At 45.4% G+C, this 20,705-nt stretch overlaps 2 protein-coding genes across 2 annotated transcripts in view; both read left to right on the top strand.

The window, feature by feature from the left end:
• Nucleotides 1-14,982, top strand: part of tspan7 (tetraspanin 7) — a 32,416-nt gene extending 17,434 nt beyond the window's left edge. Inside the window, exons 2-8 of the mRNA XM_084193158.1 lie at nt 8,434-8,622; nt 8,958-9,032; nt 9,304-9,399; nt 9,636-9,791; nt 9,868-9,951; nt 11,198-11,279; nt 12,765-14,982. Of these exons, the coding sequence (XP_084049284.1) occupies nt 8,434-8,622; nt 8,958-9,032; nt 9,304-9,399; nt 9,636-9,791; nt 9,868-9,951; nt 11,198-11,266 (669 nt within the window). The 3' untranslated portion in view covers nt 11,267-11,279; nt 12,765-14,982. The remainder of the gene's footprint in view (nt 1-8,433; nt 8,623-8,957; nt 9,033-9,303; nt 9,400-9,635; nt 9,792-9,867; nt 9,952-11,197; nt 11,280-12,764) is intronic.
• Nucleotides 14,983-16,585: 1,603 nt separating this feature from the next.
• Nucleotides 16,586-17,221, top strand: mid1ip1b (MID1 interacting protein 1b). Its single transcript, XM_084193157.1, has one exon. It carries the CDS (start codon nt 16,675-16,677, stop codon nt 17,146-17,148), a length of 474 nt encoding a protein of 157 aa, XP_084049283.1. The 5' UTR covers nt 16,586-16,674; the 3' UTR covers nt 17,149-17,221.
• The last annotated feature ends 3,484 nt before the right edge of the window (nt 17,222-20,705 follow it).

Raw genomic sequence — 20,705 nt, 5'->3', positions numbered from 1 at the left:
TTGACGGACCACCGTAACCTGGAGTACATCCGGGCAGCGAGGAGGCTAAACCCTCGGCAGGCAAGATGGAATATGTTTTTGACCCGGTTTACATTTAAGATCACGTACATCCCTGGGTCACAGAACGGTAAGGCAGATGCATCTCGGCGGTATGACACGGAGGAGAGGTCCGTGGAGCCCACTCCCATACTGCCGGAGTCGTGTCTGGTGGCACCGGTAGTGTGGGAGGTCGATGCTGAGCTCGAGCGGGCGTTACGCACCGACCCTAGTCCACCGCAATGCCCGGAGGGTCGGAAGTACGTTCCGCTCGAGGTTCGGGATCGATTGATCTATTGGGCTCACACGTCACCCTCCTCTGGACACCCGGGTATCGGCCGGACAGTGCACTGTCTTAGTGCCAAGTACTGGTGGCCCACGTTGGCAAGGGATGTGAGGGTTTATGTTTCCTCCTGCTCGGTGTGCGCCCAGTGTAAGGCGCCTAGACATCTGCCTAGGGGTAAGTTACTACCCCTGCCCGTTCCACAACGACCATGGTCCCACCTCTCGGTGGATTTCCTTACTGACCTTCCTCCTTCACAGGGGAATACCACTATACTGGTCGTTGTGGACCGGTTTTCTAAGGCCTGTCGTTTGCTCCCCATGCCGGGCCTTCCTACCGCCCTGCAAACTGCCGAAGCCCTATTCACCCATGTGTTCCGGCACTACGGGGTACCCGAGGATATTGTGTCTGATCGAGGTCCCCAATTTACCTCCAGAGTCTGGAGAGCTTTTATGGAGCGGTTGGGGGTCTCGGTGAGCCTCACCTCGGGTTACCACCCGGAGAGTAATGGGCAGGTGGAACATGTGAACCAGGATGTGGGTAGGTTTCTTAGAACATACTGCCAGGACCGGCCGGAGGAGTGGGCAAGGTACGTTCCCTGGGCCGAAATGGCCCAGAATTCCCTACGCCATTCCTCCACTAACCTAACCCCTTTCCAATGTGTGTTAGGGTACCAGCCGGTTCTGGCACCTTGGCAGCAGAGCCAGATCGAGGCTCCTGCGGTGAATGAGTGGGCGCGGCGCTCGGAGGAGACATGGAACGCTGCACACGTCCACCTGCAGCGGGCCCTCCGACGTCATAAGGCGAGCGCCGATCTCCACCGCAGTGAGGGACCGGTGTACGCACCTGGTGATCGAGTCTGGCTCTCTACCAGAAACCTGCCCCTCCGCCTGCCCTGTCGGAAACTGGGTCGGCGGTTTGTAGGGCCATTTAAAGTCCTGGGAAGGTTGAACGAGGTGTGTTACAAATTACAACTACCTGTTGAATATAAAAGTATTAACCCCTCGTTCCATGTGTCCCTTCTCAGGCCGGTGGTAGCTGGCCCACTCCAAGAAAGTGAGATCAGGGAGACTCCTCCGCCCCCATTGGACATCGAGGGGGCACCGGCGTACTCCGTGAGGTCCATCTTGGATTCGAGACGTCGGATGGGGGGTCTCCAATATCTAGTGGAGTGGGAGGGGTACGGTCCGGAGGAGCGGTGCTGGGTGCCGAGGAGAGACATTTTGGACCCGTCTCTCCTGACGGAATTCCATCGTGGGCACCCGACGCACGCATCCTGGTTCACACGTTCCACCTGCCCATTACTCTCCGGGTGGTAACCCGAGGTGAGGCTCACCGAGACCCCCAACCGCTCCGCGTCCTCCGGGTCGTCCCCGAGGCCGGAGTCGGCGCACGTCTGGAGCCGCGCGTCAAGGGGGGGGTACTGTCACGGTTTCGGCCGAGGCTGCCTCTCTTCCTTGTTCGGGCAGGCTTCGGCGTTCGTTGTCTCCGGAATACTAGCTGCCACCGTTGTATGTTTCTTGTTCGTTTGCTTTTGTCTGTTTGTTGTGACACCTGTTCTCGTTTAGCGTAATTAGTGTCCTATAAGTTTCTCGTTGTGTTTGTCTAGTGTTGTGTGTTATTGATTTAGGTCTGTCGTGTGTTGGGCTTGTATTTTGCTATTTCGCTCGGTTGAGCTTCCCTCCACTGCGTTGGAGCGTTTTTCGCACCTGTTTAGTGCGCCTTTTGTTTTGTTCGCCTTCGTGCGTAATTTCGCCTTCGGGCAAGTCTGTTTCGTATTTTTCCTTGTTGGAAATTGACTAAAGTCTTTTGGACTATACTTCGGTGTCCTGCGTTTGATTCCACCACTACACCCACCTACAGCATTCGTGACAAACATGACATTTCTTGAACACCACATTGGAGTTTCAATAAAACACAGTCAGATGTCAAGATCACTGTAACATAATTCAGATTGGAGTTTTAGTTTTCACTCAGGGGGCTGATTCTAGTCAACCCCCCATCCTAAAGTAAACAAATAAACCCCAAAAACATTTTATTTGAATGAGATTCGACTATAAGAGCCTGGCTTTGAGCGCACATAGAACAACAGTGCCTTTGATCATGTCTCTGCTGAGGGGAGAAGGAGGGGAGCGCTTCCCCTTTGAAATCTAAAGTGCTCTTTTCATTTCTACATCATCCTTCCTCCCAATTCTCCTGCTCTGCCATCCAGCGAGCGACTGTTTTGTTCTGATGACACACTGAGTCCCTGTATCTCCCAAAGCTTCTATTGTCTGTCTGGTTTGACTGTAGCCGTGTTGTTTTTAAAGGGAAAAGCTGGATGGAGACAATGTGAGCCAGATGAGCGGCTTGTTAAAAAGGTGTCTGTGCTGTTGTTGTTGTTGGTTTTCTCCAGGCATCATTAATGTGCTGTGTTTAATCTGTCAGGAAGTGGCTCAGTGTTGTTTAGCTGGCTCCCAGGGGAGGATGGAGTGTGACTGTAGTCCTGCTGTGAGTGGCTGGAATCCTATAGGGAACATAGGGGCGTGGCTCCCCCTGCTTCCCTGCTCCAGGAGCATCAGGATCCAAGGGAACAGAGCCAAACAGAGCAGAACCGAACAGAGCAGAGCAGAACAAAGCAGAGCAGAACAGTGCAGAACAGAGCAGAACAGAAAAGAACAGAGCAGAACAGAGCAGAACTGAACAGAGCAGAACAGAGTAGAACAAAACAGAGCAGAACAGAGCAGAACCGAACAAAGCAGAACAGAGCAGAGCAGAACAGAGCAGAACCGAACAAAGCAGAACAGAGTAGAACAGGATAGAGCAGAACATAGCAGAGCAGAGCAGCGCAGAACAGAGCAGAGCAGAGCAGCGCAGCAATCCCTGGTGATGCAACACCAAATCAAACACACATGCCTTGCTTTGCTTTCAGATACAGAATAATAATGATCCAAGGGGTCTCCTACCTAAATGTCTTGCGTGTGTGTCTCTCTTCATCATGTTCCCCTTACTGTATTTCTACCGAAGCTAAAGCTCTATCTCAAAGGCTCTTCCTGCAGCTCAAAGTGGCATAAAGGTGTGATGTCGTCTCATGTTTGCATCAGCGCCAGTGCACCTGCCAGGGCAGATGGTCTGACCATTAGTCAGGCCTCGGCCCCAGCCCTCTCATTTCTACATAGAGGAACCTCCAATCACAGTCCCTGCCCAGTGGTCGTGGATGAGGTGGGTTTCCTCTTTCACAATGTGAAGCGTCTAGTCTGAGCATCTGGAAAAGCTCTCTAAATCTAATCAATTATTCATTTTTGTTTTGCGACAAATCTCTTTCTGTTAGTGTTTTTCTGTTGATTGTTCTTGATATCACTGAGCCACTCTTTTGAGGAAAGTCAGGAGAGAACTTGAAGAGAGTTTTAAGTAAGACAATCTAAACAGGTTGACCAGTTGGTGCTGTCGGCGCAATACCTCAGGTCTAGGACAGGATTCTGACACCTCTACATATCTGACGAATTCCATTACCTCTGTCAGGACTCCAATCTGGTGTTGAAATGCAACTAGCTCCTGTGCGCCATCCCTGACGGACTCTGATAAAAGTGGTTCACTTTAACAGACTGGCAACTTCAGTATTTATAGGTAAAATGGCTGACTTCCCTATTCCTACTCTGAAAGTCCTAGTTCACTCAAAATCGACATACAGTACATAACAGTGTAAAGGGATTTGGTCATCTAGGATTGTGTATGCATTTGTGTTTCAGATGTTGAATTCATTTTTACTGCAACATAAACCCTATAACCATGTCTCATGACTGTGGTGTAACGTCACAGCTGAGATAACATTCAGTACACATAAACACAAAGCCCAGCTGAGTTAACTGAGGCCAATATGGCCGCCGACTACAACACATCCCACAGGGCCTCTGCACTGCTGTTTGTGTGAGGAAGTTCATCTGAGCCGTGGCTCTTTTCATCAGTCCCCTCACACACGCACGCACACAAACACACATACACACACATACACTCACACACACACACACACATACACACACACACACACAAACACACACACACACACACACCCTCTCCCCTAAACCCCTCTTGCCTAGGACGGTACCCCCTGCTGATGGAGCATGTAGGGGAGGGAAGCCCCTCGCTCGCTATAGCAGATGGTTCCATGAATCATTGATAGTGTTGCGTTAAATAAAACATGAACACTGTAGAGGAGAGGAAACTGCTCCCAGACATTACTAGAGAAGGGACAGAGGATGGGGATGAGATGGGGACAGAACTCATTCATGTGCTATCTCTCAGATGTGTCCTACAGCGCTGTCTAGGTGTCGTGCTACACGTTGGACAGTGACTCATCTCTCTTTCTCTCTCTCTCTTAAATTATTCTATCTCTCTTACTGTCTCACTAAATACACTCTCTCGTCCCTCCCTTTCTCTCTCTCTCTCTCTCTCTCTCTCTCTCTCTCTCTCTCTCTCTCTCTCTCCCTCTCCCTCTCTCGGAGGGAGGGAGGGAGGGAGGGAGGGAGGCAGGCAGGCAGGCAGGCAGGCAGGCAGGGAGGGAGGGAGGGAGGGAGGGAGGCAGACAGGCTGCTCTGTATGTGTCAGCGGGCCTCTGACGCACGGCCGGCGCCAGACATGCTCAGAATCACAACAACATTTCCCAACGCATGGTGGCTACAGGGAGGTGATGCTTGTAGCGTCCCAATGGCACCCTATTCCCTATATAGTGCACTATTTTTGACCAGAGCCCTATGGGAAGTGCACAATGTAGGGAACAGGGTGCCACTGCTTGAGGTAGAAGTTGCCCTTTACCACAGATCTAGGATCAGATCACCCTAATCCCAATCCTAACCTTAACCATCAGGGGAATGACAAAATATCTGACCCTGTATCAGTAGTTAGGTATCCTTTTCCCATGTGCTTCCTCTCTGCCGTGTTCGTTGGCATGCTAACCATGAGGCATGGCAACGATAGAGGAATTTCTTAGCTGTGCCACTACTACCATGCACTCCTTCCAGGTCTCAAACTGTGGTGATGCAGTTAGCAGTTATTTATGTGCCTCAGCAGCATGCAGCTCTGGTATCTGTTTCACACAGTCATTAGCATTGCCATGAGACGCCGGTCTAGGTAAATGGCCTGAGTGGGACATCTTCATTTATCCACCATCTTTGATATAGATCTGTCTGATAAAGTCTTCCTCTGCTGCTGTTCTGTGTGGGTTAGACACATATTGAACAGGCTGATATTTATGGCAGAGCACCGGTGGGCTGAGAGTCTTATGAAACTGTGTTCACATCTCACAGCAACTGAGCCAATGCCTTCTGGCTTGTGTAAGGAAGGAGTGAGCTTCTACCAGAGAAGCTATAAGGTAAGATAAGATAAACATATTTAGTTATGGTTGGGGGTGGGGGCGGGGGTGATAGTTACTTCAGTGATGTCATTGCTATGCTAGTAAGGGACGAATAGCCAGCCTTAATTATAAAGGAAACCTTGACCCAACCCTGCTAATTTCAGATTTGACAAAGAAAGGAACTCCAGTTATTGTCATTTTAGATGTAATCCTGATTCCTGATCTTCCCTACCCCACAGATGCTGTTAATTAATGAGTGAAATATTCATATATTAATAATCAGGAAGAGATATAGAGAGGAACACAATGGAGAACCCCAGTCCTTGAGTGGAACCCCTGCTTTGAACAAGCCCCCCAAATCCCCAAAGTGAATACATTAACACACTTTAATTGAATGAGATGGGGGAGGAGATTCATATCTGTCATGTTTTTGTGTATTCATATCTGTCATGTCTTTGTGGATGTGTATAATTAGATCATTTACAACATTGATGTTGAGATTTGAGGTTAGATAGTACCAGTAGTAGCCTACCTTCCTAGACCCACAATCCCACACGGTTCAGAACAGTTTTTGTGATGATTTATGAGGATTTTTTTCCTCATCAAAGGGAATGGCATCTTTCTCCTCTGGACAGGTAGACATGCCACTGCTCTATTCCAATGATGCCAGTCTTTACCAATAACCACAGCACCATCTGCTGGTTCAGGAAGACACTACTAGAGGTCTATACACAGAATAGTGTGGTGCGCACAATGATTTATACATACACTAGATGACTGATAGGGGGCGCTGTGTTGAAGCAACCGCGCCTCCATCTTGGCACTCCCTCACCGTTGTAAAACATATTTTGGAAGCTATAGAAATGCATTTATTAATGTCTACATTTGTTTTTGCCACGTTTATTATATTACAGACACCTTAATGCATACTTTTAAATTATATTATGTGAGCTAAACATAAGAATAAAAAAATAAACAATATATGGAAACATTTTCCTTAAAGTATATATTTTTTGGGGATGACTAATGTTACTGTCCCCACTACAACAACAAAAATACTTAAATACATGTAATTTTGTCCTTGAAACATTTCATTTAAATACTGTAGCATTCCATGTATTCCTATGGAGGACTGCTCCTATTGGGGAGTGCCAATATGGCCGACAGATGGCTTCAAAGCCTCTCAATGGCCAATACATAGCATCAGCAATCCAGGGTTTGTATACGTCATTGGGTGCACATAATAAGCACTAGTAGAAACACACACAACAACAACAACAACATGAAAGAACGGGGACATTGTTTTGTATGATGCATTGACGAAATGGTGGTACAAAAATTGAATGTCTGACTCTCCTTTTCTTGCGAGGTTACATAACCCCAGCATAGAGAGAGCGAAGCGTTCAGTCAACAGCGACTAATGCATGCTGGTGTGGGGTGGGCTTTTGGAAGGCCTGCATTCACTCTGTCACTCTTTTCACGCCACTTCGACACAAAGTGATTTTTATAGCAGGTTAGGAGAGCATTTTCGCTAAACCTAACCCTAACCCATTTCCTAACCTTAACCTCAGTCTCCTAACCTGCTACGTTAATTATCCTAACCTGCTATGTTAATTCTCCTAACCTGCGGCGTAAGTTATCCTACACTGCTACGAAAAAGTTTTTTTAAATGGCGTGAAAATTGTGTTTCCCTTCATGAGTTTTTCCTGGTCAGTTGACATGGTCCGGAAACGAGTCATCCTACATGAGTAGGGCCAAATATGGTGGAAAAATCAAGATATCCCATAAAGGCTGTTTACCATTGAAAACAAATTGTCACAGTTCCCATTTACTTACGGAAAATTCCACCCAAAAACTATATTTTGGTATTTGTTAGTCCATTAGTCCATTGTTGACATAGTCCCAAAATGTTTTGCTTGTTAGCAATCAAGTTTTCAAGATATGTAAATATCAAAATACAGAAATCATCCCGTATGATGCATTTTGCAACATATGATGCAAAATGCAGCATACGGGGATGATTTCTGTATTTTGATAGCAGCTGGGTCTGGTCTACTTAGTAAGTCTCAGTTCATTTGAACCAGAAAAAAAGGAGCCTATGAAATGTATCACTTTCTCTTCCGTCTCATGAGCCATGCAGTGAGGATTCAGTTTCTTTCATTGGGTGGCAGCAAAGAGCTATCTTCAATACCACTAACAGCGTCATAGTAGTTCAGCAGTGTATCATTTATAATAATAATAATATGCCATTTAGCAGACGCTTTTATCCAAAGCGACTTACAGTCATGCGTGCGTGCATACATTTTTGTGTATGGGTGGTCCTTGCATTGCAATCAATGGTTTAATACACAGATGAATTCACTGGTTTTATGGACGACTGCTTAAACAGACCACTGACATTTGATATCATATGTAAGGTGTCATGAAGATGTGATGGTTGTGTTACAGTCATGCCACCTATCATCTCTATGGGTCTGAAACCTCCAGTGATCCCCTTGATGACGTTTTAGTGACAGGGCTCTAATGGTGTCTTTGTCCTTCTCTCTCTCTCTCTCTCTCTCTCTCTCTCTCTCTCTCTCTCTCTTTCTCTCTTTCTCCCCCCCCCCCTCTCTCTCTCTCTCTCCCCTCTCTCGCTCTCTCTCTCTCTCTCTCTCTTTCTCTCTTTCTCCCCCCCCCCCCCCCCCTCTCTCTCTCTCCCCTCTCTCGCTCTCTCCTCTCTCTCTCTCTCTCTCTCTCTCCCTCTCCCTCTCTCTCTCTCTCTCTCTCTCTCTCTCTCTCTGTCCAGATCACGGGCGCGATCCTCCTAGCTGTAGGACTATGGGGGAAGTTCATGCTGGGTGCGTACATATCTATCATCGCTGACAGCTCCACCAACGCTCCTTACGTTCTCATCGGCACCGGAACATGCATCATCGTGTTCGGACTGTTTGGATGCTTCGCTACGTGTCGCGGGAGCCCATGGATGCTCAAGCTGGTGAGAGCTAGGAGAAGTTGCCATCTGAGTAACTCTATTTTTTCTGTTTCTTCCCACTGGGCACAGACGTCAATTCAACATCTATTCCACGTTGGTTCAACGTAAAGTAATTGAAATGATGTGGAAACAACGTTGATTCAACCAGTGTGTGCCCAGTGGGTTTGTATCTTTCTTGATTTCTTTCCTTCTAAAAATGTATTCCTTTCCTATTGTCATTCAACGTTCCTTGCAGTATTTCAAGGAGCTTATTGTGAGCAAAAGGTGAGAAAACCTGCATAATATACACAGTAACTCAGTGGCCGTTTTGTGGCGCCCTGTGTGCCCTCTCTCTGCAGTATGCCATGTTCCTGTCCCTGGTCTTCCTGGCAGAGCTCGTGGCTGGCATCTCCGGCTTTGTCTTTCGTCATGAGGTAGGTGGCCCTGCCATACCTGCCTCTGGCACTCACCCACAGGATCATGAGTACCCACCCACTGGGCACAGATGTCAATTCAACGTCTATTTTGTTGAAATGACGTGGAAACAATGTTGATTCAACCAGTGTGTGCCCAGTGGGAAGAATTCATCAGTCAGAGTGTCCATCTGTTTCACAACAGGAGAGGCAATGAACACAACAAGAACTAATAAAAAAAACAATCCTTCTCTGTGTGTGTTTGTGTGTGTGTGTGTTTGTGTATTCCCAGATAAAGGGAACCTTCCAGAGGACCTTCAGTGAGGCGGTGAAGAACTACAATTCCCAGGACGAGAGGAGCCTGGCTGTGGACAATGTGCAGCGCAGTGTGAGTGACGGTCATTTTGACAGCCAAATTAGGATTGTGATTAAAAACCGATTGTGATAAATATATCTCTCTCTCTCTCTCCACCCCCCTCTCTATTTCTCTTTCTTTCTCTTTCTTTCTCTCTCTCTCTCTCTCTCTCTCTATCTCTCTCTCTCTCTCTCTCTCTCTCTCTCTCTCTCTCTCTCTCTCTCTCTCTCTCTCTCTCCCTCTCTCTCCATGCCCCTCTCTCCCTCCAGTTGAAATGCTGTGGTGTGTTGAACTACACCAGCTGGTTATCCAGTATCTGGTTTCCTAACAACGGCATCCCACCCAGCTGCTGTGCCAACATCTCCGACTGTAACTCTTCTGACCTGCGCAATGCCACCATAGCCCCCAGCAAGGTCCACCAGCAGGTCAGACACACACACACACAGACAGACACACACCATACACACTGACAAACACACTCACTTGTCTTGTCTTCTACAGGGCTGTTATGAGCTGGTGACCGACTTCATTGAGACTAACATGGGGATCATTGCTGGAGTGACGTTTGGAATAGCTGTCTCACAAGTAAGTAACACACTATGGACCAGCTGTGTTCTCCCACTTTCCTTCTGTGTGCGTGTGTGTGTGTGTATGTGTGTGAGCGTGCGCCCAGTGCAGGTTACTAATGATTACACACGGCTGGGGCGATGTTCACCGCTGCTCCTTCAGACCCAATCAGCTAGTCCGCCACTCAGAGCCTGTTCCATCACACACACCAGTCAGGCGCGCCTCGGGAACTATTATGCAGACCAGAGTACAAGAGCACACACACACATGCTCCATCCTTCTCGCTTTTCCTCATACGCATACATGCACACTCTCTCTCTCTCTCTCTCTCCCCTACCTCCTTCCTTCTCCAGCTCCCTCTCTCTCCATTCCTCCTCTCTCTCTCTCTCTCTCCCCTACCTCCTTACTTCTCCAGCTCCCTCTCTCTCCATTCCTCCTCTCTCTCCATTTCTCCTCTCTCTCGCTCTCTCCTCATTTCTCCTCTATCTCTCTCTCTCTCTACTCTGCGTGAGTGTGGTCGTTACCTCCTGCTCGGGCTGACATGCTCGATTAGCCCCACGGCGCCGCTCGTCGTCACAGCAACCCCCTCCATTACCCTTAATGGGCCTGGGGGAGGTAGGTAGAGAGAGTGAGAGTGTGTGTGTGTGTGTCTCCGTGGACGCTGTGACCTGCGACGGCCTGCTCTTCTGCAGTCCCGAGCCCATTAATTGTGCCGTAAACGTTATGGAGGGAAGCGGCGAGGGGAGAAGGAGGGGTGGCAGAGAGAGATCAATGGCACCTCTTAGTGGAGCAGCCACCTCTTTAATGCATCTTATCCCCCTTCCTCCTCTCCTCCTTCCCTGATCCCTCCCTCCCTCCTTCCCTCATCTCTCCTTGGCCCTCCATCCCCCGGCGATGGGGATGGAGGGAAGAGGGGGAGGGTGGAGGGAAGAGGGGGAGGGTGGAGGGAAGAGGGGGAGGGTGGAGGGAAGGGTGGAAGGAAGAGGGGAGGGTGGAGGGAAGAGGGGAGGGTGGAGGGAAGACTCATTGTGATAAATATCTCTCTCTTTCTCTCTCTCTCTCTTTCTCTCTCTCTCTCTCTCTCTCTCTCTCTCCCACTCTCTCTCCTCTCTCTCTCTCTCTCTCCTCTCTCCCATTATCTCTCTCTCTTTCTCCCACTCTCTCCCACTCTTGCTCCTCTCCCATTCTCTCTCTCTCTCTCTCTCTCTCTCTCTCTCTCTCTCTCTCTCTCTCTCTCTCTCTCTCTCTCTCTCTCTCTCTCCAGTCAATTGGTATGCTGTTGGCCTGCTGTCTGTCGCGGCTTATCACTGCCAACCAATATGAGATGGTGTAGCAGTGAGGTGCAGGTGAGTCTGACACACACACATGAAATACTTTATTTGAATCCACTAATCAAATGTAAAAAAAATCCTAACATTTCAAAGGTCCCTGTATGCAAGGCAATCCAGGGTACAGAAAGCACCTCCTTCTCCAAACAGCTAGGCTGCCCACGACAGCTGAAACAGAGCAGTACCTAGACAATTGCTTTGCCCTAGTTTTTGTCAGGCCCGCAATCTGGAGGCCACGCACTGCAAGCCTGTGTACGTGGCCGAGACTGCCAAATATCAGCGGCACCAGCTTTCACCTACACCCGAGGCTGTCCAAGCGTGCCACGAGGGGCTGGTATTTAAGCAGCTTATCAGCAAAGGCCTGCTCCATGTTGCTGTCAAATGAGCAGCCCACTTCCAAAATGAGCACCTCCCCTTGGCCTCCCCCCACAACAACAATATCTGGCACACAGGAAAACCCATCATCATCAATATCGAACCAGCTTCCCCTTACACAATAATGTTTAAGCATGTGTGCTGTTGGTGAAGACTTGTCTCACCTTGCTGGCTATCAGGTCAACAAGGCGGTCATGTCAAGCAAGGTACAAATCCTTGTATGAACAGCAGCCATTCACAACATGGGCAATGGACTCCACTACATTTGACCCATGTTGAATACAAAATGGGTCATGGTTTGCAGGGTACCAGAGTGCTACACACGCACACGCACACACATGTACATACACATACACACACACACACACACACACACACACACACACACACACACACACACACACACACTTGTGTAGTGCTATCTGTCTCTGTGACTAAGTGCAATGCCTCCAGTATAATAAGGGTGTGTGTCACAGACCTCCATGGCTGGAACCTCTACAGCCCCCTGCAAGTCGCAATCAAACACACACACACAAACGTGATTTCACTATGAAAGGTGGTTATCGCTAGCTCACACCTTCCCAGCAGGCCCCTCTAATTGGCTGTCCCTGACTGTGCTGCTGTGGATTATAAATAAAGCTGTTTGCCTCGCAATTAAACACTCTGATTTATACAGTGTTGGCAGGGCTGTGTAGTGTGATTATGCCTTAAAGAGTTAGCATCCCCCACTTCTCCCCTATATGACACACTGGCTTAGCCTCGTAGTGTTTAGCATCATAGCGTTTAGCCTGCTAGCGGTTAGCATGGCCGAGCTTCACCAGAGCATCATTGTCAATTCGAAGCTTGCAGAAACTGTTGGCATTACTGGCTCCTATCCACCAGACACTGGATGGCTGTTTCTTCACTTCAGAAGCCTCAGGGCTTCTTCCCCTCGTTGTCACTGATTAGGGGTGGTGGTGAGATGTTATTTTACATGATACGACGAGAGCGAAGAGAGAGAGATGGTTGTGGTGTACTCAGGGAATGTAGACACACATGCGTGGACACACACGTACAAACACACACAGACACACAATCATGTTGAGTCTCTCTGTGATTGTAGGAATCTTTTTTCTTGTTTCCTTCCAGGGAGACCAGGAGGAGGAGAGAGTACACGTCACCTTGGAAACTGGGGAGGAACACACCCAAACACTAGCACACTACATTCTTACTTTTCCACTCTTTCATATTTTCTTTCGTTCTCACTCTCTTTTTCTCTCTGTTTCTCTCTGTTTCGTCTCTTTGAACACATTCCTTAATGTGGCGTCGTGCCATGATTAAAAATGTTTACCTTTCAAGACCTTAATTCTTCTAAAATGAATGGTTCTAGATTAGCACAAACACCTGCCTCAACCATATGTTATGGTCCTCTGTAGCTCAATTGGTAGAGCATGGCGCTTGTAACGCCAGGGTAGTGGGTTCGATCCCCGGGACCACCCATACATAAAAATGTATGCACACATGACTGTAAGTCGCTTTGGATAAAAGCGTCTGCTAAATGGCATATTATTATTATTATTCCGACCCATGCATGCCATGCGTAATTGAAACAGTCCCAATCTTCATTTACACACGTTGATAATATTCCTAAGAAATTGTCTTGATGCATCATAGCTCCTCGTTCGATGGCTGTCTTTCCCAGTCAAAATTTCCTGGAAATAATTTGAGAGATGCCATCAGCATTTCCAATATGAGGTCTTTGAAAGAAACTTGAGCCCACTCATAAACGACTGTGAGTTTCTCCAACTGACACACACACACACACACACACACCGCGTCTGCTTTTTACTGCTACATGGAGTACATTAAACCCACATCCTGCTTCAAATGACTATCGCTCTAAATGACCTTGTGCAAGTTGCTCTCTGTGGATGTGTATTTGTGATGCTTTTAGATCCTCTGTATTCAGTTGAGTCCTGTACTTGGTGATCTCTGCCACTCCCTCCCCTGTGCCTTCTGTCCTTTTAGTTAGTTAGTTAGTCATAATGTTGTTTTGTTGTTGTAATATTTAATTTAATTTTAAAAGTCTTAACTAGTCATGTGTGTTTGTATAACAGTAGTCTGACACCCAGCCATTTTTCTGGTTTAAAACCCCAGTTTTGGTGTTAAAATATTTTTACACAGTCACCTTCTGCTTGAGATCCAGCTCTATTTTACCATTCTTGTCCGTTCTCCAGTACATTCAGTTATCTCTCTCTCTCTCCACCGCCACACCCCAGTACATTCAGTTCCATCTCTCTCCCACCTGACTGACGCACATCACTACACAAACTAGAGTTTCACTGTTTCAGCACTGCTTTCTGACGATGAGAGAAGACTATTCTACTTCCAGTATTCTGTTGCTGCTGTTTGCTTCTCACTATATGGGATTGGTAGACAGAGAGAGCGAGAGAGCCCACTTGGCACACACTGGTTGAATCAACATTGTTTCCACGTCATTTCATTGAAATCAACGTGGAATAGACAATGAATTGATTTCTGTGCCCAGAGAGAGAGAGAGAGAGAGAGAGAGAGAGAGAGAGAGAGAGAGAGAGAGAGAGAGAGAGAGAGAGAGAGAGAGAGAGAGAGAGAGAGAGAGAGCGAGAGAGAGAGAGAGAGAGAGAGAGAGAGAGAGAGAGAGAGAGAGAGAGAGATGAGAACTAAGTGTTTCCCTTGAACATCACTATAAATGACCTCCTGTAACAGCTCTATAGTTCCATCCAACCATCCACTTCTCCATGATAACGCCTTTCAGCATCTCCCCAGTCATTCTCAGTGGTAGGTGTTCAAGCTCGATTCGGGCTGTCATTGCAATGGCTTGGAACAAACAATCAAATGAAATGCCACTTTTTTAAGCTTTGCTACTTTTGTGTATTGCTTAAATGGAGAATCGGTAATATGACAGATGCCCCTTGGGTGGTAATGACTGTAGGAATACTAAGCTTCAGTGAGGGCCTGGGGGTAGAATGGAGTGGGGGAGACCACCGAGGTCACTGGCATTGTTACTGGTTTAATTAAACTGTGATGTGAATACAGCAAGCTGGTGGTTCCAACATTCTATCTCTGTAATTACTAAGAATCTTTTTTTTTTTTTTTTGGTTTTGCCTCATTCTGAAGTTGCCCTGTGTTTTTGGTGGATCAGTATAAAACCAATGTACATGATCAATTAACATCTCAATCCAAAGTTGGACAGGTGAAATAATAAGACTTTGTATATATAAAAAAAAACGTTTTAAAATGCATCATCAGGTAGCATGCCAACAAATGTATGTTGATATTGTGAACAATTGTGATCTTGAATCTATTAATAAAATGGTCATTACATCGCTTCAGTTGTGAGCTTCTGTTGTAAGATATTTATTCTATCTCTTTTGTTTCTAGAACCGAGTCTTTGTTTTGTTGATAATAAGGTGGGTAGTTAATCATCATTAATTAATTCTGCCCCTGATAGATCCAATATCATTTACAGATAGCAATTCTATTTTTTACCACAGGGTGTCACTATCACATCTATGAAAAACGTATCCGCTATCCCGTCTAGAAAGGGTGTTCGTGAGGCAGGCTTGACTATAGAATTAGGAATTAGAATAATTTAATTCGAGTAATTTAATAGGATCTTTATGGGCTTGACTTTGATTTTTTTTTTTTATTAATGACAAGAACAACATCCAATGAAATCCTTGTCGTTTGTTACAATGTAATGTATACACAATGGACAATCCTTATTCGTGATCATGAAGCTGTTACAGCATCTGAAACTATACTTTGTTGATACAACATCAAAAACGAACTACTTTGTTGATAGTATATACTTTGTTAAAATTGTCACTAGTACACCCACTACTTAAAAAGTGTTTTTGTGGGCAGGAATGATGCAACCCCAGCCTAAAATAGGCTCCTGCCTCAACACGTCTCTAGTTTCCTCAGATGGTCCTGTTTCATTCCACCCCTCAAAATGCATGATTCCTTCCTCCCCTCCTTATTTCCTTGAAAGGATGTCATTTGAGACCCTCACATTCAAATGGACACGAGCCCTGATTTTACTAAACTATGAAAGCAAGTTTTTCACCGTACACATTTGAGTCATCAGTATTGAAGTGACATGATGTTGTTATTTTATTCATCATCTCTCCGAAAGAGGAAGGAGGGAAGGAAGGTAAAAAAAAAAAACGTGTTTTAGTTTTTTTGAAGGATAGTAAACGTGTTCTACCGGGGAGTTGATTTGGCAGCAAATCAGTGGGGTTGGTGAGAAAGCGGCTAAAATCTGATTGGCTGAAAAGGGAGTTACGGTGTGTGGGCTGATGCAAGCACGCCACTCCTACTTTTCACGGTCCTTTTGCTGGTGCTGAGGATATATCAAGCTAGCTAGCTACCGGTCGCTTTGCTCACAACAAGCTGTCTTATTTAGACTTTATGCCTTCCACTGAAGTTTAACAAGTGAAGTGGTTATCTGGAAATACCAGGGACAATAACATTACGGTGAGTTTGTGCTGCTTGAGCTAAATTTATGCTCCATATGGCTAGCTAGTTTATGGTAGCTTAGCTGTCAATGCAGTTAGTTGAGATAACGGAAGCGTCTATTGGCTAGCGTAAGGATTTCTTAATTTTTGGTAGGCCAACTATGCAACTAATGTTATTGAAACAACGTTACTTGAAGTAACTAACCGTATGGTGTCTCTTATTTCAGGTCGTTCATCCTGTTACTTTGGCCTGAGGGGGAAAACAGTCGACTGAGACAGATCCGGGAACGCCCTTAGGAAAAAAAGCCGCTTGTCATTTAGTGAGTAACGTTAGGCAGTACAGGACTCACAAGGCAGGCAAGACGTTTGAGAAGTCTGGATGTTTCCTCGGACTGAGTAAGCTTATGCAGCAGCTAAATTTGTCATTGTAATCCGATAAAGAGCATTAGCAAGCTAAGGTTGATTTCAGACTGTGACAGAAGAGTAAATGTGCATTATCATCGGTGAAGCGAGGTAACTAACGTTAGATTTGTCTGTACGCGAACAGGTCTCTTGCAAAAATGATGCACATTTCGGATTCGTACAATCAAAAGAATTCATTGTTCAATGCCATGAACCGATTTATTGGTGCCGTAAACAACATGGATCAGACAGTGATGGTTCCTAGTGTGCTAAGAGACGTGCCTCTAGACGAGGAAGAAGAAGTGAAAACGATATCACCGATTATGACCGCCAGCAATGGGTCAGCCACCTATTTCCAGGACGGGGACATGTACAATTACTATGTGCTATTGAAATCGATCAGGAATGACATCGAATGGGGGGTCCTGCAAGCCGACGACAGGCGGACAGAGAAAATGGGGGTGACCGCCTTGGACATATCCAGAATAGAATCCGATGATGATGACTTGGAGAAACAATTTCATTATCATTTGACCGGGCTACACACGGTTCTGTCCAAGCTTACCCGGAAAGCAAACACCCTCACGAACAGGTACAATCAGGAGATTGGAATAAGGGGCTGTGGACTCTGACTACTAGAAAGTTGACAGTGTGTCGGCTGATAACATCAAAAGTCATTGGTGAACAGTGGAATGGGGGGGTGGGGGGGATTCCCACAGTGGGAAGAAAGACATGTAACTTACTAAACGTGTTTCATATGCATTGTTTAAATTTTTCCATCTACTGTTTGAATTATTGTTTGCACTAAGTTCTGTGTACTAATGGCTTGCTGTATGGATGGTATATCCACACATTTTTATTTAAGAGATATGCAATGTACATTAATTTAAAACCAGTGTTTTTGAGCTTTAACTTTTTTTGATGTGGCAACATTGCATAAGGCCTACTAACTTAGTGATATAATATGTTATGGTTGCAATGAGTCATTGCCATTCCATTACCTAAATCATATGCTTGATAATCTATGAACTGGAATCAAATGATAATTCTTTTGAAATTGAGAGATTCCAAGAGATTAACACCAAACCTGTCTTATTTAAGCACCATATTATTTTTTTGATTGAAATGATGGTTCAGCGATTAAACATCTGATTATTGTTATGTTGTGATCAGTTTATTTGATACAGTCACTGGTTTATTGAGAGGTACACAACTTCAGCATGATAGTTTTGTGACTTGAGTGATTAAACTGTAAGCTTGTGATTAGTCTGAACTGATGGGTGAATATGAATTGGTCAATAAGGTCTTCTGAGGTCACATAAAGGTCAGGCATAATGTAATCAAACATTCACAGTAACTCAAACGGGTCCATTTCCAGTTGTCAAGAAATACCTCTTATGCAGTACTGTTGATTCCAAGATTGTTCTCGGTTGTGGGATTCAATATATCCGGGATAAAACTATTAGATAGCCGACCTCTGAGATACAAGATACAATCCTTCAGATATTTGATCATCCTTGAACCCCTTCCCTTGTTGGGCTTATCTAATGAGTTGCCAACAACAGATGGCCTGTGTTCTGGTGTGGTGCTGGGACAACTATTAGGCCATTGCAGTACTGTATGTCTGGACATGAGATTAAAGTCACTGTGGCCAGATTTGAACCTGGCTGTGACACAACTTTTTTACTTGACCCTCTACCAGACCCGCTCCCATTCACAGCCAGCTCACAGATATCTCACCACCCTCTCATCCCCATACACATCAATAGTAAAAAATATTAACATGAATTGGAATTATACACTGTTTAGGCTTAATACAGCTATATTACATTCAGTAGGCCTTTAGTATTGTAATTTAGTAGGGTATTGTTTTGATTCACTAGGCCTTCTTTGGATTGCTGTGTGTCCTGTGCTTTAAATTATGGTATGCTATATTTTCCAAACAAAACCCTATTTTAGTGTTCTAAACCAAAGTCACGAACCAGCAGTTTCATAAGTCCTAGAGTTCCTTGCATCATCTGCCTCTATCAACTCCAGTGGAAGCAGCAACTCTGAAATAGATGAATTCCTTTGAGATGGAAAAGTGTTCCAACCCTATCCACTTTACTCTCCCTTATCAAAGGTTGCCTTGACAGTGGCCAAACCCCTTGACCCTCTCTGACAACACAGATTGGATCATTCTGTATATCTAGTGAGACAGGTACAGTAGGTGACCTTCACCATGGAAGAGAGAGATGTCACACCTGATAATCTTATACGAGGTGGCATTGTGCTGGCAAAGCAACTCTTGCTGTGGAGAAATATAATCTAGACAGTACTTTGCCATCTATTGTAGTCAATCACAACATGCCTGACATTCTTTTTCAGTTATTATTCCACATACAACACTGTCACCCCAGTTCACCCCAGCCTTGTTTGATCATAATATCACCCCGTTGTACCCCAGTTCACCCCAGCCTTGTTTGATCATAATATCACCCCAGTGTACCCCAGTTCACCCCAGCCTTGTTTGATCATAATATCACCCCAGTGTACCCCAGTTCACCCCAGCCTTGTTTGATCATAATATCACCCCAGTGTACCCCAGTTCACCCCAGTCTTGTTTGATCATAATATCACCCCAGTTCACCCCAGTCTTGTTTGATCATAAATTCACCCCAGTGTACCCCAGTTCACCCCAGTCTTGTTTGATTATAATATCACCCCAGTGTACCCCAGTTCACCCCAGTCTTGTTTGATCATAAATTCACCCCAGTGTACCCCAGTTCACCCCAGTCTTGTTTGATCATAATATCACCCCAGTGTACCACAGTTCAACCCGTTTGTTGGACTGTCTCAGACGTTACCACAGATAATACAGTATTGACCAACTGTATTAAGTAGCAATGGAAAGGATTAAATGTTCACTGTTAATATAATAATAATATATTTAGCACACGCTTTCGTCCAAAGCGGCTTACAGTCATGCATGGATTCGTTTTAAGTACAGGTGGTCCCTGGAATCGAACCCACTATCCTGACGTTGCAATTGCCATGCTTTACCAACTGAGAAGCCTTTAGATAAAGGTATTTGTCTTAAACATACATACAGTTGGCTTCTATACAGAAAGATCTGTTCAGGACAGCAGCGCTACAGTATATGATGGATACAATGCAAGCATTGAGCTACATCCTCTGGCCAGTTTGTCTAATGTTCTAGACTGTATCAACGGACGTTGTCTTTGTGAGCGAACGTCTGAAGGGATGTAAAAGTATAATTCACCCAAATTGCAAAATGACGTATTGGTTTCCTTTCCTTGTATGCAGTCTATGGACAAGGCATGACAGCAGAAAGCTATCCATGCTTTGGTTTAGCTTCCCTGGCACTGTTTCCATGCGTGAAAAATACAAATATCAGTACCATGACTCAAGTGGGATTTATGCCACAAATGATAAAATGTTAACATTTAAAAGCAGTGCCAAGGAAATAAAACCAAAGCATGTATTGCTGTCATACCTTGTCCATAGACTGCTTACAGGGTAAGAAAACCAATGTGTCATATTAGTAATGTGGGTGAACTATACCTTTAAGACGTAATGTCCCTTGGATATAGTTCTAGGATTGTGGTGAGATGCATCACTGTAGTTTAAACATCCACGTGAGCAAAAAAGAGTATGAGTATGGAAGTCGATAATGAAACTGTAAAGGGAAGTTGATCAAGCTCATGATTTGTAGCTAGCATGGCTTGTACTGTATCTGTAAATGCCTGCGTTGACACGGAGGATGCTAAATTGGGCATGACAAATAAGAGTGTGATTAAACTCAATCATAGAACTAATAGACTGCCAGTCTGTAATTAAGTACACTGCTTTTGGCACGTTCCTAACTTCCTCTTGAATTGGAAATCATTATAGGCTACTTCTGAGAGAGTATAACCCACATTTCACTACATTAGCAATATTTCTGTGTCTGCCTTCATTAAGGAAGTGGAGCAGTAAGCAGTGGATGTAAGATATGTCATTAAGCTGATATTTTTCTCTTTCTCTCTCTCTCTATCTCTGTCTCTCTCTCTCTCCCTTTCACTCTCTCTCTCTTTCTCTCTCTCTCTCTCTCTCTCTCTCTCTCTCTCTCTCTCTCTCTCTCTCCTCTCTCTCTCTCCTCTCTCTCTCTCTCTCTCTCTCTCTCTCTTGGACTTGTGACACACACACT

This window comes from Coregonus lavaretus, assembly GCF_964263955.1.
Source record: "Coregonus lavaretus genome assembly, contig: HAP1_SCAFFOLD_2439, whole genome shotgun sequence".
NCBI classification, from domain to species: Eukaryota; Metazoa; Chordata; class Actinopteri; order Salmoniformes; family Salmonidae; genus Coregonus; species Coregonus lavaretus.
The sequence above is the reverse complement of the archived record's forward strand: the minus strand, read 5'-3'. Positions and strand labels throughout refer to the sequence as shown.

What these genes read in the sequence shown, in the direction of transcription:
- mid1ip1b (XM_084193157.1), top strand. Translation starts at nt 16,675, where the DNA reads ATGATGCACATTTCGGATTCGTACAATCAAAAGAATTCATTGTTCAAT.